Below are 18,221 nucleotides of genomic sequence, written 5' to 3' on the forward strand. Positions count from 1 at the left end.
TGAACTCGGATCGCTGGATTCAAAACCAGAGTGCTAACCATTACACCATGGAACCGACGTGCTTGGGGAAAGTAAGTAATTGTTTTCTATACAACAATTACAGGCCTTCATAACTATCTTAGATAAAAAAAGGTACCAAATCCCAGCTGTATCAATTTAAGGTTTCACCGAGATATGAACTCGGATCGCTGATTTCAACCTAACCATTACACCATGGAACCTACGGTCACTACACGAAAGTAAGTAATTGTTTTTTATACAACAATCATAGTACCTTTATAACTATCTATGGTAAAAGAGAAACGATACTAAATCCCAGCTGTATTAAATTAAGGTTCCACCGAGATTTGAACTCGGATCACTGGATTCAAAGTCCAGAGTGCTAACCAATCCACCAAGGAACCGACGGTTATCAAAAGAAAGTAAGTAATTGTTTTCTATATAACAATTACAGGCCTTCATAACTATCTTGGGTAAAAAATGCAACTCGGATCGCTGGATTCGAAGTCCAGAGTGCTAACCGTTACACCATGGAACCTACGGTTCGTCAAGGAAAGTAAGTAATTGTTTACAACAATCATAGTACCTTCATAACTATCTTAGGTAAAAAAAACTGTACCAATTCCCGGCTGCATCAATATAAGGTTCCACCGAGATTTGAACTCGGATCGCTGGATTCAAAGTGCAGAGTGCTAACCATTACACCATGGAACCGACGGTTAGTCAAAGAAAGTTGGTAATGGTTTTCTATACAACAATTACAGGCCTTCATAACTACCTTAGGTAAAAAAAACCAAATCCAAATGTACCAAACCCGAGCTGTATCAATTTCAGGCTTCACCGAGATTTGAACTCGGATCGCTGGTTTCAAAGTCCACAGTGCTAACCATTATATCATGGAACCTACGGTCAGTACACGAAAGTAAGTAATTGTTTTTTATACAACAATCATATTACCTTCATAACTATCTATGGTAAAAGAGAAATGGAACCGACGGCTATTTGGGGAAAGTAAGTAATAGTTTTCTATACAACAATTACAGGCCTTCATAACTATCTTAGGTAAAAAAAACTGTACCAAATCCCAGCTGTACCAATTTAAGGTTTCACCGAGATTTGAACTCGGATCGCTGGATTCAAAGTCCAGAGTGCTAACCATTACACCATGGAACCGACGGTTAGTGAAAGAAAGTTGGTAATGATTTTCTATACAACAATTACAGGCCTTTATAACTAACTTGGCTAAAAAAGGATACCACATCCCAGCTGTATCAATTTAAGGTTCCACCGAGATTTGAACTCGGATCGCTGGATTCAAAGTCCAGAGTGCTAACCATTACACCATGGAACCGACGGTCAGCACACGGAAGTAAGTAATTGTTTTCTATACAACAATCATAGTACCTTCATAACTATCTATGGTAAAAGAGAAACGATACTAAATCCCATCTGTATCAATTCAAGGTTCCACCGAGATTTGAACTCGGATCGCTGGATTCAGAGTCCAGAGTGCTAACCATTACACCATGGAACCGACGGTTATTTGGGGAAAGTAAGTAATAGTTTTCTATACAACAATTACAGGCCTTCATAACTATCTTAGGTAAAAAAAACTGTACCAAATCCCAGCTGTATCAATTTAAGGTTCCACCGAGATTTGAACTCGGATCGCTGGATTCAGAGTCCAGAGTGCTAACCATTACACCATGGAACCGACGGTTAGTGAAAGAAAGTAAGTAATTGTTTTCTATACAACAATTACAGTGCTTTCATAACTATCTTAGGTAAAAAATAAACGGTACCAAAGCCCAGCTGTATCAATTCAAGGTTCCACCGAGATTTGAACTCGGATCGCTGGATTCAAAGTCCAGAGTGCTAACCATTACACCATGGAACCGACGGTTAGTGGAAGAAAGTAAGTAATGGTTTTCTATACAACAATTACAGGCCTTCATAACTACCTTAGGTAAAAAAAAACTGTACCAAATCCGAGCTGTATCAATTTAAGGTTCCACCGAGATTTGAACTCGGATCGCTGGATTCAGAGTCCAGAGTGCTAACCATTACACCATGGAACCTACGGTCAGTACACGAAAGTAAGTAATTGTTTTTTTATACAACAATCATAGTACCTTCATAAGTATCTATGGTAAAAGAGAAACGATACTAAATCCCATCTGCCGGATTCAGAGTCCAGAGTGCTAACCATTACACCATAGAACCGACGGTTAGGAAAAGAAAGTAAGTAATTGCTTTCTATACAACAATTACAGTGCTTTTAAAACTATCTTAGGTAAAAATGATAGGGTACCAAAGCCCAGCTGCATCAATTCAAGGTTCCACCGAGATTTGAACTCGGATCGCTGGATGCAAAGCCCAGAGTGCTAACCATCACACCACGGAACCAACGGTTAGTCAAAGAAAGTAAGTAATTGTTTTCTATATAACAATTACAGTGCCTTCATAGTTATCTTAGGTAAAAAAGAAACGATACCAATCCTCAGCTGTATCAATTCAAGGTTTCACCGAGATTTGAACTCGAATCGCTGAATTCAAAGTCCAGAGCGCTAACCATTACACCATGGAATCTACGGTCAGTACAGGAAAGTAAGTAATTGTTTTCTATACAACAATCATAGTACCTTCATAAGTATCTATGGTAAAAGAGAAACGGTACTAAACCCCAGCTGTATCAATTTAAGGTCCACCGAGCTTTGAACTCGGATCGCTGGATTCAAATTCTAGAGTGCTAACAGTTTTTGAGAGAACTAAGCGTCCGATTTAAATGATTCAAAGAACTTTCGGCTTGTCTTAACAAAATAATTGATTTTGGAAAAAAAATTCTGTTTCAACATTTTTTTTTCAAAAAAATTTTTTTTTGTATATCGAAAATAATTCAGATTTTATTTTTAATTCTGACTATAGTTCTTTAAACAAATTAATTATACTTTAATGATTATACTTCAAACAAATAATTTCAACTTTGCAATTCAGTTAATATAATTCTTATAAATATTAGACAATGTTACAATATTTATTTATAATAATCTATTTGAAAACATTCAAAATTCCTCGAACATTTCGTTACGGTACGGGAAGTTCCAGCATTTGCTTTTAGGCACGATGCCATACACCCCACTAGTTTTAATTTTTGGCACATCTCAGCTGCTTTTCCGCAATAATAATGTAGACATTACATTTTCCTCATTTCTAATCATGAATTTATTATATTTTAATATTGCCTTAGCCTATAATTGAATAGAAATATTTGGCAAATGACAGTCTTCATTTGTTTTTAATGTCAAACTATGCCTTAAATATGGTCAAACAATGATAAGCGTTTTTTGTGATTTTTTATATTTTTTTCTACAGTCTAACTATATTTCTATGAATCAAAAAATCCTAGAAAACTCCCTTAACAATCTTCACGAGGAATTTATGAAAATCCGAATAATAGTTTAAGAGGATTAACCATTCATACCCTGTTACGGAAGAATTTTATATGTAAGATATATATATATATATATATATATATATATATATATAGGGTGCAAAATGTTAGATTGATTGCCACTTAATGAAGGCTAAGATGCTAGCCGAAACGTATGGATTTTAAATAAATTTCTAAAAACTCTCATACTATTTTTATTAATGTAACGCTCGACTTCGTAACTCAAATTAAATATATTATATATATATATATATATAATATATATATATATATATATATATATATATATATATATATATATATATTCATATTCATAGAAGCGATATAAAAGCATATGTTATTGATGAGTTCATACTTGTTCGTCCATCAGGCAGTAAAGTATCCAAAGCATTAAGTGGATATGCGGAACAGGTTATATTACTATATCTCCAAAACTCCTTTGCTGATAATTCCAGCATTTCACGAAAAACTTCCGCACGGCCCAAAGTGCAAGCCAATGTTAGAGGAGTTAATCCAGCATAATTTAACATACCATTTTTCGCAGGCAATTTAGGATGTCGCAGTGCATACCCAAACATGTCCTGGAAATTATACACACACAAACAGATATAAATATATGTATATATATTACAAGTGCTAAAAATCTGCTATGACGGATGGCGCAATAATTTACCTAATCACATATATTAATAATAAATATAAGAAATTTTTAGTTGATTTGCGCACTATCTAAATGTTAATATTAAGAGGTAAAACTTTTATAGATTTTTAAACTTCCCGAAGGTGAAGTTTATGTTTTCATCAAAAAATCCGATTCGCTGATTTTATGTTTTCTCGACGTCTCAAGCCATTCTGTATCGAATGAGACCAAATTTGGAAAAAGTATGTGTTTGTGTGTGTGAATACATAATACGAATATACAGTTTATAATGCTAATCACCCAATTTATTCAAGCAACGCAAATTGCGATTGTAACCAATCTTTATTATACGAGTATCCGTGTATCTGCAGTGTACTGTCCACCAAAAATCAAAATTTTGTTCTCAGAGTTTACATCATTTTTTTCTCAAATTGGATCTAAATTCATCATCGGAGGGGCTTTAAATTCCAAGTAAATTCCCAGATCTCTTGGAATTCTTATCGTTAAAGGCATTTCCAAATTTCAAATGAATATTGAACCGTAGCTATGACTCATCTTCAGACCATTCCCCAATCATATTAACATTTAGTACGCTACGGTTTCTGTACATTCCATTCAATTTCTTCATAATAAATTCTCTGACTAGGTCACTACAAAAAATTCTAAACTCAAAAACACCTGCAAATATTAAACCAAGAAACACGAATGATATAGAAACATAACTACATTTTTTTACAGAAATCTTATGCACAACAACAGAACAAATTTTTCCGATCCCAAAGGCAACAAAGAATAACATAACAATTCTTATTGAGATCAAAAACTTATTTGACACACTTAGCAACAGTCGCATAAGCCTTCAGGTAAGACTTCTCTCAACCACCTCAATAATATCGTAAGAAAAAAATAAAAGAATAGAAAAATCTTTCATTCAAATCCTATTTGATGGAACTTAATAGATTTGATAACTCAATTTGACAACATGTTAAACGAAAGGGTAAACTACCTCAAATAAATTATCCTTTAAAAATACCACACCAAAACAGCTTCAAATGGGCGAAGAGTACAAAAGATGAAGCGGAAGCATTTGCTGATCACCTGCAAATTACTTACAGTGCTTAAAAAACTACTCCAAATTTAGAAATAGTACAACTACTACAGTCAATATCCAATCCTCAATAAGACACTTTTCACCCAATGACGTTTCTGAAGCAATTAAGAATTTAAAAATTAAGTCTGCTCCCGGATTAGACAAAATAACGCCAGAAATGCTAAAAGAGTTGCCCATGAAATCAGTTTTATTCTTAACCAATATCTATAATTCTATATTACAATTTATTTCTTGGCTTATCGCTTAAAAGACAGCTAAAATTATTATGAAAGCAAAATCAAACAAGGACCCTCACATCACTTTCACATCGACCAATCATTCTTTTGCCAATTCTTTTTAAACTAATGGAAAAACAACTATATCGCAGATTGCTCGAAAATTATCCTCATACTAATTGGCTACCGAACCATCAGTTCGGCTTTAGAAAGAAACATTTCACTACACAACAGTGCAACAGGCTTATGTCTTACAGCCTGGAAGCCTTAACTAAAAAGGAACACCGTGTGCCTGTATTTTTAGATGTTAGCAAGGCGTTCCACAAGGTGTGGCATTCCGGACTTTTATACAACAACTTTTTAACATTTTCTTCTTACTTCAAAACCCTAAAATCATTCCTATATAATAGAAAATTTCGTGTAAAAATAAAGAAGAGGCCTCTGCCATCAGAAATATAGAATTTGATATATTTGCTGCCTTTTATTCATTATATGTATTTTTAACTTCCCGTAGGGCTTTACTCATAAGATCTATCACAAGCTACTTATTCTTGTTCTTTTTCTATAAAAGTAACAAAAGCGCATTTACAGTTACTTTTCAGATGCAAACGCTCAATTCTACTTATTATAAGAAGATTTAGAGAGTTATGAAAAGGATTTGTAATGAGAAAATAGACCGTAAATAAAAGGTGAAGACAAACCCACAATTGCTTTTCTGAATGGAATATGGCAGCAAGACTGTGTAAGTACTATATTTGCATGGAAATAGAATGTTATCCACATTTTCAAGTAAAAACCGATGTTACTACGGCTTGACATCAGGCTGCGGGTAATGCTCGTTTTATATAATGAATGTTATATGAAATGAATGTTATGTAATGTTATTGTTTCGTGTATTGAATAACTGCAATAATGGTATGAAAACTTTGATGCTTGCCAAAATCGTCTCAAACAAAAAAAAAATCGTATTTGTTCCGAAAATCCATAATTCAAATATACCAACCAATTTGTCACAGACAACCACCATATGCAATACTGTGTTTCCAAAAGTATCGCATAAATCAGGATCAGCACCATTATCAAGGAGCATGTTGTAAACGCTCTCATTGGCGCAACAAGCGGCCCATGCAAGAGGGTATTCACCTAAATATGCCAGTCCTTCGTAGTCGGTGTATTTGCACCGGCGTATTTGCTGTTGGTCACGCGGCAGGAAAAAGCTTCCTAGAGTAAAGTAAAGTATGTATAATATATGTATATATATATATATATATATATATATATATATATATATATACAGGTTGGCTGATTTGTAATGCAACAAAGTAAAGCGCTATAACTGTGTCATTTTCATTTTAAATTTCATTGTACAAAAGCAAAAATGTCGGAAATGACTTCAAATTTTAGAATCGGTTAAGATTTGTTCTAATTGGCCACCTTTGGCACCATAACACGCAGAACGGCAGAAAAACCATAACACGCTGCACGCAAATGGCTCTGGGGTATTTTAGCCCATTCCCGGCGAAGCGCCTTCTTAGGATGATCGTCACATTGGTATTTTTAGTGCGAACCTTACTCTCCAAAATGTCCAAGGCACAAAAGTCCAACGAATTTAGATCCAGAGATTTTGGTGGCTATTGTGCGATGGAAAAGAAGCGAAAAACCTCTTTTTTAAGCCACTTTCGGCAGACGCTTGCTGAGTTTGATGGAGCTGAGTCCTGTTGGATTGTCCATGGTCTGCAACCGAAATTTTTGTCTACCCAGGACTTCAATACTGCCTTTAAGACATTTTCCCGATAATTTCGGCAGTTATTTTGATCCGACGGTCGATGAATGAGAGCGGAATGTCACCGTCGGCCGTTACGGTGGTTCACGCCATTACCGTCGGCGGCGCTTGAATTCTGGTGGCCAATCGAAGGTGTAAATTTTTAGCTGACATTGTTGGCAAGTAAACCCTATCATTTTGTTTGTTCACAAACTGCTCGATTTGGAATGACTTCCCATCTGAGAAAACCAAAATTGGTAACTAGCCACTTCCGTGCAAGCGAAGCAACCCCTGCGCTTCTTCCCGTCTAACTTTTTTTTGTGCATCGATGAGCTCTTGCACTTTTTGGAACTTCAATGGCTTTAGTCCAGGTTTATTTTTCAATATGTGTTGCATCCGTTTTTTCGATGTGTTCAGCTCACGAGCCATTTTTTACCACTGCGACACGAATTTCGATTGATTTATGCCTAAACTTTTTAGATCATTTCTGGTGTTTTTTTCGTCCACTTTTTGGACGCGGTGCAACACTGAGTGTATCACGGTTACGAGATATGGTACGAGAAATAAAATATTTGTTCGCATTTTAATGCTGGAGGGCTCTAAAGATAGCCACTTAACGTTTTCCAGCCAAATATGAAGCAATCGCACTATCACGCTTGACTTCCATCACGAATAACTTTTTTGATGAATGCAATAGATCAAAATGCTTTTGTACGCTTGTAAACAACTAAATGAACAATCTCTGGAATAAATCTGTCATATGTGTGATGAGCGGTTTAGAAATGATAGCGGTCTGAAATTGGTTGCAATACATATCAGCCACCCTGTATATATATATAAATTTTCAAACATAACTGAATAATTAATATCATAATTTATATAATAAAATTTATGATAAAAACTATTACCTATTGCGCGCTGGTTAACATTAGCTCCTGCTTCAAGTAAGTCTTGCACAAGTTCATTGTTACTGTATGCAATCGCTAAATGTAATGCACTGGCTCCTGTAGAAGTTATTAATTGTATAATTTTAACATTTTACAAAAAAATTATTAAAGTATATTTATAAAAAAATATTTTTTTATGAAAACTGTTGTGCAAAATATATTATAGAATGTATATTATTAATATTATATGTTTATAGTAATTTTATATGCATAGTGCACATAATGTTGATGCTGAATTACAAAAGATATGAAATGTACGTTCAAATTGTGTTTTTAATTATAATTAACAGGTGGTTAACAGTTATCAGTGAGTTTAACCAAAAATACCAAGATATACCAGATTTCACTGCTAGGATTATTAGAATCTGACTTGAGATGTCTATTGACAGGTTCAGAGACAATGATTAATGCAAGTGGTGATTATTGAAATGGGCGATTTCAATAATTGTGAGTGTACTTATTAATTAGGCGGTTTAATAGTTACCAGATTTGTTGTGGAAAATTTGAGTTTATTGAGAAATTTGAAGATTTTATATGATGGATCTTGGAGTAAGTATTGAAAGCATGGTGTCGCTTTCACTGGCAGATTTGATTAACTTAATCAAAGCAGCCAACAACTTTAAGAGTAAGAGTATATCGAGCAGCAATTTGTAAGCTATGAAGAGTTAGATATGAACCACAATGTGCAAGTTCTGTTAAATGTTACGAACATGAAGATTGTGCAGCACAGCTGAAGGAAGTGCAGCCAGTAGAAATTTTGAGATCAAAAGCACAAAGCGTGAGTTTTGTGGAATGTTACATTTGGCAGTATAGGGTAAATGCGTTCAAGTGCTCTAAACCAAAATATGAAAAAGGGTCATGCCTTAAGTGTGAGAAGCCATGTGGAAAATGATTGTTGTCAGCACTGTTCGACTACTGATTAATCGAGTGACCGCGCACACGGTGAAAAGTGTTCTGGAAGTATGTGCAATGGAGAAAAGTGATCCGGCAGTAAGTGCATCGTAAGTACACTGGAAAAGTGGAATATGATTTGGATAAGATTTAAGCAAACAATATGTTTAAGAAAAGCAGATGATAGATTTTTTAATTAATAAAATTGTTTTTTTTTTCAACAATTTTATTAATTAAAAAATCCATCATCTTCTGCTCTTCTTAAATTATTTGCTTAAATCTTATCAAGATCATGTTTCTTGAAAGATGTCCTGAAGATGGAACGTACCTAGTTCCGAAACGTCGAAGTAAATAAATAAAGAAATGGTTGTTTAAAAAAACTCTTTTGTTTTTAATTAATTTTTGGATTTTTTGTTTGAAGCTCTACATAACATACATACATGTAAAAAAAACTTCATGTTAATCACATATTTTCTAACTATTTACCAAGATATTCTTCTCCTTCGACAACATCTAAGGCTAAGTTTGGAAAGCATCTTAATAGTGTTCTTGCTAATTTTGTATGTAATCTGGTATCACATATGATGAGAACATGAAGCATACTTTCACCCAAAAGACCACGATAACGCATTTGCCAACAAGCTTTGTGATCTTGCCACTTGCTCAGGGGATCGTGAGGAGATAGAGAAGATTCAATCGGTACCGCTACCTGATCAATAAGCATAGCCATCTTTATCAATATTATATAATTATATATTTATATATTATATTATATAAATATTATATTATAATTATTATATTATATAAATAATATATTTATGTTGACATATAAATTAACAAAGTCTAAGAATCGGGGATAGCATCAATAAAAACAAACATACATTTCATGATTTAACACAAAGATTAGCATTAAATCTTTCCCCTGAGTGAAGGCTAGGATTATAGCCGAAACGTATGGATGTAATAAATATATATATATATATATATATATATATAATCATTACAATTAGTACAAAAATAAAAATCAAGGACAGAATTAAAAGTGAATCAACTGAACAGGGAAAAGTTTTCGGTAAAGAAGAACCACAAACTTTGCTGATTATATTCCTTCATTAGCTAAACTAACTAGTGAAGCGATCTAGTAACAAGTAAACTACTAGCTAATTAGTTGCTGGGCGGTGCAACACCTAAAACCTTCAGGTGATTCGATTTACTATTTATGAAATCAATGATGAGAAACTGAGAGCTTTTATTGTGGAAAAAACGACAATCTTATAATTAATGCATGCAAATATGCTACGTATTTCATATAGCAAAGTACGATTGAAGCAAACTTTAAATCCATACTATTTTCACAACTAAATTTATAAAATGGGCTCTATATCTGAATTTAACTTCAATCTTATTTAGAAATTATCACATATTACTTGATTATGATCACGATATTTCCATCTTAAGTATTCTGCGCGATTTATTTTCTGACCATGGCCATTGCAGTACATCAACACTCCAAATTGTCCCTTTATTAGCTTCTCTACTTCACTTTGCCCGCCGAAATTGTATGCATCAATTAATTCACCTCCTGTTATGGGGAAAAAATGTAAAATATGATTAATGTACATATATGTATATAATGGGTAGTACTGCCCTAGGGCAGCTCCGTGAGCTAAATTAAACTCCAACTCGATTCTGGGAAGTATAGTGTGATAGGTTTCTCATTTCCATTTCGCACCGCTGTGCCCAAAATGGACTATTTTCATTTGGAAACATATTTTTTATCTATATTTTCAAGTGAAAATGAAAATCGCTACTGCACGATGTCCGGTTGTCCAGAGCGGGGATCAAACTCACGACCCAGTCCACACGACTCTTGATCATTACACCCTTTCATATATATAGGTAGATGTACATAGGTATTAGCATACTCGGCCACGCTTTGCTGGGGCTTTTAAATCTTATCAACGGTTCAATACTATTGATTTTATTACAATAACTATTGATTTTTAATTTACATTAATCAAAAAATAAATTGCATCATGAAATTTAGTTGATTAAAAATTATTAAATGACGTTTTATTCAAGAACAATTTCATTAGTCACGTGTCAATTGGCATCTGCTATATCCAGCAGTATTTTCTTTGCGAATTGTCCAGAAATATTCGACTTCGTAAAGTCCGATTTTACTGTATATTGATTCTTTTTTATTTGTGAATTTCAAGAAAAAAATTTACCTATAATACTATTTTTTGACTATATTTTGATATTTACACTATGCTTCAAACTACTAAGCATAAGGAGTTGCTGAGTCCATGGTAATTAATGTGTCATTTCTGGCACATTGATAGCATTGGCAGAGGGTCGAAGAGTCGTGGAATATCTGATCGTCCATCAATGTCTTCAATGGATGAAAACGTCGCCAAAGTCAAGGAAATTTGCTTAAAACCTATGTTAGTTCTTAACTCTTATCGTATCTAACAAATCATTACCCCATAGGCACGTTTCACGGGTCGAACAATCAAAAACTTTCTTCAAATAATTTACCGAAAAGAGGTGGCTGAAGACATGTTTGGACAAGTGAATTTGGACCGAAGCGCATAATAAAATGTTATCAAATATGAGTAATTCAATTTGACGTCGAAACCATTCAACAGGCAGCTAAATGGCGCAGGTCAGAAGAGCCAACACCAAGAGTTTAACTTTTGATCACATCAAAGTCAGTCAAAAGTTGAAGTCATGTTGGTGATTTTGTCTGATTATGGTGATGTTGTGCTCTAAGAAATTGTTTCAGATGGTTCTGATGGTAAAGAAGTAATGCAGCATTTTCAAAAAATTATGCGTAAGAATCTATGCAATTTGTGGAAAGAAAATTAATGAATCTTGCGCCATGATACGTACCGCCGCCCATATTGTGAACGATTTTTTTTATCTAAATCGTGAAATATCATGATACAACTACCATAATCGCTAGATTTATTCTATGTAAATTATTTCTTCTCAAAAACGTAAATTTATACTCGTTGGAAACCGCTTTGGGTCGATAGATGTCACTAAGAATTGGCTGAAGGCGATCCCTATACAGGCTTTTATAAAGTGCTTTGACAATGGGTCAATGGTTGGCATGTGTTCATTACTTCGAGTAAGCATATTTCAAAGGCGACAAAAAAATTTTTGGTTCAGCAATTATTTTGCGTTTTATGAAACAATTCTCGATATTTCGTTGACAGGATATATAATAGATGGATGATTTTTTATTTGATCTAACAACTTATATGCTAGAATATTAGGATGCTTAGTCAGTATGTTTTCATACTTTTGACGTATGTCTCTGATGGAATATCATTGAATAAAATTACCTTTTTTGTAATTCACTATCTTGTAAAGCATACATTGCGAACTAGCTTTATCAGCCTGACTTATGACATGATCTAATACATAACCAATTGGGGCGTTCAATTTCGACTTTCCCAGTGGCTTGCAAGACTGCGCCCCCATGTCTGTAACAAATGAATTGTGATTAAGTTATATCAAAAGGTCAAAAAAAAATCCTAAGACAAATTGTAAATAATTTAATTTTTTGTAAAAATAAAATCTTCTTTTGATTGATTATTGGTGCAAGTGGCATTTTGGCACGGGAAATGCATCTTTCCGACATAACTTCCCGACATAAGTTAATAGAACAAATCAATAGAATGATTTAGTTAATAGAATGCAAATAATTAAATTAATCAATAGAAATTGAGATTCTGCTATTTAGATGCACTAAAATCTAATCAATGCGATTCCCAATTGATATCGTTCCAATATCGGCTTAAAGGCCCGCGAGTAAAAAGGTTGACAATTATTATCTCAAAAACAAGTAAAGTATAGAATTTTTCAATTATACTGTTTTAAATTCGATGGAAAAAGATGTCAGCCTTACGACGCCGAAATGTATCAATATTCATACCAAAAGTTTTTTTTCGTTGATAGATTTTTTGGTTTTGAGCTCTTATATTTAGTTTATGATGTCTGAATATAATTTTTAGATATAACTTATTTAATTGTTTTGTAAGATATGTGTTGTTATTTTTGAGTGGAATTTGACAGTTTTGTTTATATAACTTCCATAAAGAGCCGATAAACAATGAGAAGTAGTGAATAAAGAAGTAAATTAAATTTAGAAAGTGATTTTACAAGAGATAAACTGAATTATCGACCTTTGCTAATGAATATTTATCTCGAAATAATAGGTCAAGTTTATATACACTGAAATTTTTGTGAAAAATGTTCCGGCAAATTTTGTTTGTCACATTGGTTAAATAATATAGCTCTTATTTTGTAAAATCATTTTAAAGGTTGCCTCCGGATTGTCTTTTCTTACCCCGCTCATGGGATAAGAAGGGACAGTAAAGACAAGAAAAAAAAACATATTTCTATAATAAGGATTTAACTGCGAATTTTACTGAACATAGTTCGATAGTAGTTTGATTGATACTGAACATAGTTTGATAGTTGTTGGGCATTGATATCGCCCTATCTCATATAATATATATATATATATATGATATTCAGTTTTCAGGGCAATACATCAATTAAAAAAATTTGTATGACTAAAACATACCTAGCTTCTAACACGTGGTGTGCACATTTGTGCACATTTGGCTTCACTCTTGCATCGGAATACAGTATAGCGGGATGTATTTTACAAATTCATAAAATAACTCATTCAAAAAATTTATTATTGTTACATTTAAAGTGACAAGAATTGGTTTCATTGTGCATTGTGAACAATTATAATTAGGAAATAATTAGGATTATTACAATTACATGTAAGTTCATACCATATCACTTCTTATATATTAGTTTTAATTAATAATTTTATCTGTACCTTCAAAATAGAGTCCACTGAAGATGACACAAAACTATGTGTCGAAACGTATGGAAAAAATAAAAATGTTTTAAAGTCATACAATTTTTTTTAATTGATGTATTGCCCTGAAAACTGAATATCACATATTTCAACATCAAAATTATATAAAAAATTTAATATATATATATATATATATTTCAACGTCGAACAAAAAATCATCAAGATATATATATATATATATACATATCTTTATATACATGTGTTTAAAATTACTCACCATAAATTATCTTTTTCAATTCTAGATATATTTAGCACGTAACTATTGTTTCCCAAAAGTAATTCAATTTCGTATTGGTATATATTTTAATTATTTATTTTATATAATTTTTAGCAAGGTTTATATAATTTATTACGTCATTTATTAGTTTTTTGAGTTATGAATTGCACTATCAATTCATTTTATATTAATTTGTATGTTGGGACGATTATATTCCCGCACATATTCTGCTTGTTAAATCAATAAATTATTGCACAATGTGCTGCGGGAGTTAAGGTAAAATACGTGAAGACCTTCGATGTTAAATGTATATATTATATATGTAATCTATATATATATATATATATATATATATATATAACATATTGAGGATTTTATGGTCATATGTAGCTAAAATTATAATTTAACTTTCCGAAAGGAAAGTATATGTTTACGCCAAAAAATCTGATTTGCTAATTTCATGTTATCACGACTTTTCAATCGTTTCAGACCAAACCTGGAAAAAGTTTTTGTTTGTGTGTGTAATGTATGAATGTGATCCAATTTTTTACCTTTCGTTGACGTTTCCTCAGAAACGGTTGCACCGATTTTAAAAATTTAAAAATCATCCGATGCAATTCAATGAGGACACTGTTTTTATTCTAGTGAAAGACGAAAACTTTATGTTGAAAATAAACAGACAAAATTTTATTTGAATAGATAATCTCACTTCTTATTAATTAAGTGCTTTTTTTTATATATCGAGAAGTTTATTTCTAGCTAGTTATTTCTAGCTAGTTAATATTAATATACAAAAATGTTTCTTAGAGGGCCAAAAATGAACATGTGATATATCACATTTATAAAAGACATCAATAATTTTGAGTCCCAGTCTCATAATTAGGGTCATATAGAGATTTTTATAGCATAGTTATAAAAATCTATATGCATAATATCGTACATATATTATTTAAAAAAAATTAAATGTTTAAAAAAAATCTCAATTTTCAAAACTTTCCAAATTTTTAATGATTCTGCAAATCTTAAGTAATAAAGTAAGTATTAATTTTAAGAAGAACAACTACAAACTGTCGATAACTAGAAAAAAGGTTTAGTCAAAAATATCAAAAAATGGTCATGTATATGCATGTACTTATTTTCAAAATTTGTAATATTTCTAATTATCATTACTTTTATGTTTTCAAATTCAACTTAAGTTTGGCTAATAATACTATTTGTTAACTTCCCGAAGGAGAAGTTTATGTTTCCATCAAAAAATCCGAATTGCTAATTTTATGTTTTCTCGACGTTTCAAGCCATTCTGAATCGAATGAGACCAAATTTAGATAAAGTATGAGATTTTTTACCGTAAATCGACGTTTTCTCAAAAACGGCTGAACCTATTTCAAAAATTTAAAAGCCATTCGATGTATCTCGATGAGGACTAGCGTTTCTAACTTTTGTACGACGATCGGCCGAGCCGTTTCTTTGTAAATCCCAGAAAAGTGAAAAAAAATTCGTCCACGTTTTAGGCCGCAATTCTGAATCAATTTTGAAAAATCAAAAACTGTTCGAAACATATTGGTTGGGAATCGACCTGATTAGTTTTTGGTAAAGATCGGCCGGGCCGTTTTCTTGTAATAGAGTGTTAAAAAAATTTTTCGACGATTTTCATAATTTTTTTTTTGACGGTAGATACCATAGTCTTATAGATCATACTAAAATATTACGGTCCTACGGCAAGTTTAATTTTAAAAAATCGTCAAAGTTTGAAAAATTAGCGTCGTTTTTTTAACGTTTGTGAAAATTAGAACTTTCATCGACGTTTGCTCAAAAACGCTTGAACCGATTGCATAAATTTAAAAGCTAATCTATGTATTTTAATGTGGATTATCTTTTTTCAGTGTTGTGCAGCGATCGGCCGAGCCGTTTCTTTGTAATTTGAAAAGAAGTGTTAAACTTTTCGTCCGCATTTAAGCTCATACTACTGAATCGATTTTAAAAAATCAATAACTGTTCAAAAGATATTATTTGGGAATGGTACTGATTGGTTTTAGGTGAAAATCTACCAAGCAGTTTTCTTGTAATTAACTGTTGAAAAAAAAATTTAAGCCTATTTTTATGGATTTTTTTTAGTGATATATACCATGGTCTTATAGAACTTACTGAAATATTACGGCCTTACGACAAGTAGTTCAATTTTAAAAATTCATCAAAATTTGAGAAAATGAGTAGTTTTTTGACGTTTGTTAAAATTAAAATTAGATGATCTACTTGGTATAGCGATACAGTGCTTAGTCTTAGTGAACATAGTAAACCATTAAAGTCCTACGGAAACTGGTTCAAATATAAAAATTTTTGATTTTTGAAAATTTGCTTTTAGCAAATCAAATTTGCTTTAATAATCCGAGTTAACGTGTTCGTTCATTTTTAATTATGGGTAATAAATCCACTCAGAATACTTTTAATCACTCATAAACTAAATTTTATCATCAGCAACTAGAATGTATTCTGGCTATTGAAAGGCAACTATTGGTTATTCTGTTCTAGTTGTTATTCTAGTCCTTATTTTAGTGGAGTTCATATTTTATTTTTTTGCAGATAAGTTGATATCACTATTGCTTGATAAAGGTAGTGCGATATTTGAACACAGACCCTTGTGATTGCAAAGCACAGATACTACATTATATCTCAAATTCTTTAAGTTGATACCACCTTAATCCTTAATCGATCAAGCATTGATCGTGTATTTACTTAGTCTCAAAACAAAGGTAAAATAATCTAAGAATCGAATTAATTTAGAACTAGAAAGCGCATTTTTTGGAATCTTTTAATACCTGGAAAATCTAGCCCCATTTAAAATTTTCTTTGGTCAATCTTTTTTTTTTTGATTCCCGTTCCCCAGATCATATTTCATTCTTCAGTGATAATTATTTATTAAAATTTTGGTTTTATTTCCAATTTTGGTCTCAAATGATTCAAAATGACTTAAAACTTCGAGAATACTTGAAATTAGAAGATTGAATGCTTGATAATCCAATACTTTTTAAAGACTTCATTCAAAATGACTTAAAACTTCGAGAATACTTGAAATTAGAAGATTGAATGCTTGATAATCCAATACTTTTTAAAGTGGTAGTGGTTTTAAAGAGTTTAAAATTTATCAATTTTTTGCGGTTCTGGTATCTTATATGAGAAGTTGATTCAGTATTTTTTAACATTATAACGTACAAATAGAATTCATTCTAATAATTATGAAATGAATTATTTTGCTAATTAGTATTAACATTATTTTAAATAATGCTTCGAATAAATAAAACATAATATAACCTAAAATATACATATACTTGAAATGAACATATTATTTATATTCTTCAAAACTAAGTGTAATTAATTAGTTTGAAATAAGTGGCAATAAATGAACTTAATATTATTTCAAAGATATTTTATGGCAAGTTCTGTAAATTTGTCCGAATGTGTGATGGAAATTTTGCTCATTCCATTCATAAAACAATTTTATTATTATTGTATTATCCTGTGTACAAATACTTTCATCGGTTTGTAAACAGATGTGCAGATATTTCATTCAGTTTCAGGTGCATTGTTGCGATTTTAATTTTCAATGAATAATGTATTGATTTTTTTGTGTGTTTATTAATGTATTAATTTTTTGAAATAATATATAAACTTCCTATTGAATAAGATACTGTAATCATGAATATACAATAAAAATATTTTTTATACAATTATAAAAAAATTGCTATAAGATATTTTCACGTTTTAAATTGTTATTAACTTCCCGAAGAAGAAGTTTATGTTTTCATAAAAAAATCCGATTCGCAAATTTTATGTTTTCTCGACGTTTGAACAGATTTTTTGCGATTTCTCAAAAACGACTGGACCGATTTCAACATTTAAAAGCCATTCGATGTATCTCGATGAGGACTAGAATTTATCAATTTTGCGCGACGATCAACCAGGCCGTTTTTTTGTAAATAGCAGGAAAGTGAAAAATTTTTCTCCCACGTTTTAGCTCGCAATTCTGAATCGATTTTAAATATTCAAAAACCGTTCTAAAGATATTGATTGGGAATCGACA

General features: G+C 31.9%; 1 protein-coding gene and 8 non-coding genes across 9 annotated transcripts in view; all 9 read right to left on the minus strand.

The window, feature by feature from the left end:
• Positions 1-12,509, minus strand: part of LOC113371242 — a 66,736-nt gene extending 54,227 nt beyond the window's left edge. Inside the window, exons 1-6 of the mRNA XM_026611876.1 lie at positions 12,371-12,509; positions 10,445-10,599; positions 9,504-9,726; positions 8,088-8,183; positions 6,421-6,638; positions 3,807-4,032 (exon numbers count right to left, since the gene is read on the minus strand). Coding sequence (XP_026467661.1) covers positions 3,807-4,032; positions 6,421-6,638; positions 8,088-8,183; positions 9,504-9,726; positions 10,445-10,599; positions 12,371-12,509 — 1,057 coding nt within the window. The remainder of the gene's footprint in view (positions 1-3,806; positions 4,033-6,420; positions 6,639-8,087; positions 8,184-9,503; positions 9,727-10,444; positions 10,600-12,370) is intronic.
• Positions 333-404, minus strand: Trnaq-uug. The gene has a single exon. It is a non-coding gene; the product is annotated as a tRNA-Gln (tRNA).
• On the minus strand, positions 643-714 carry Trnaq-uug. The gene has a single exon. It is a non-coding gene; the product is annotated as a tRNA-Gln (tRNA).
• Trnaq-uug lies at positions 1,102-1,173 on the minus strand. Its single transcript has one exon. It is a non-coding gene; the product is annotated as a tRNA-Gln (tRNA).
• On the minus strand, positions 1,280-1,351 carry Trnaq-uug. The gene has a single exon. It is a non-coding gene; the product is annotated as a tRNA-Gln (tRNA).
• On the minus strand, positions 1,463-1,534 carry Trnaq-cug. The gene has a single exon. It is a non-coding gene; the product is annotated as a tRNA-Gln (tRNA).
• On the minus strand, positions 1,643-1,714 carry Trnaq-cug. The gene has a single exon. It is a non-coding gene; the product is annotated as a tRNA-Gln (tRNA).
• Trnaq-uug lies at positions 1,826-1,897 on the minus strand. The gene has a single exon. It is a non-coding gene; the product is annotated as a tRNA-Gln (tRNA).
• Trnaq-cug lies at positions 2,007-2,078 on the minus strand. The gene has a single exon. It is a non-coding gene; the product is annotated as a tRNA-Gln (tRNA).
• Positions 12,510-18,221: the final 5,712 nt, after the last annotated feature.

Source organism: Ctenocephalides felis, unplaced genomic scaffold (assembly GCF_003426905.1).
Source record: "Ctenocephalides felis isolate EL2017-DRISC unplaced genomic scaffold, ASM342690v1 CF-g0.4_SCAFFOLD_01492, whole genome shotgun sequence".
NCBI classification, from domain to species: Eukaryota; Metazoa; Arthropoda; class Insecta; order Siphonaptera; family Pulicidae; genus Ctenocephalides; species Ctenocephalides felis.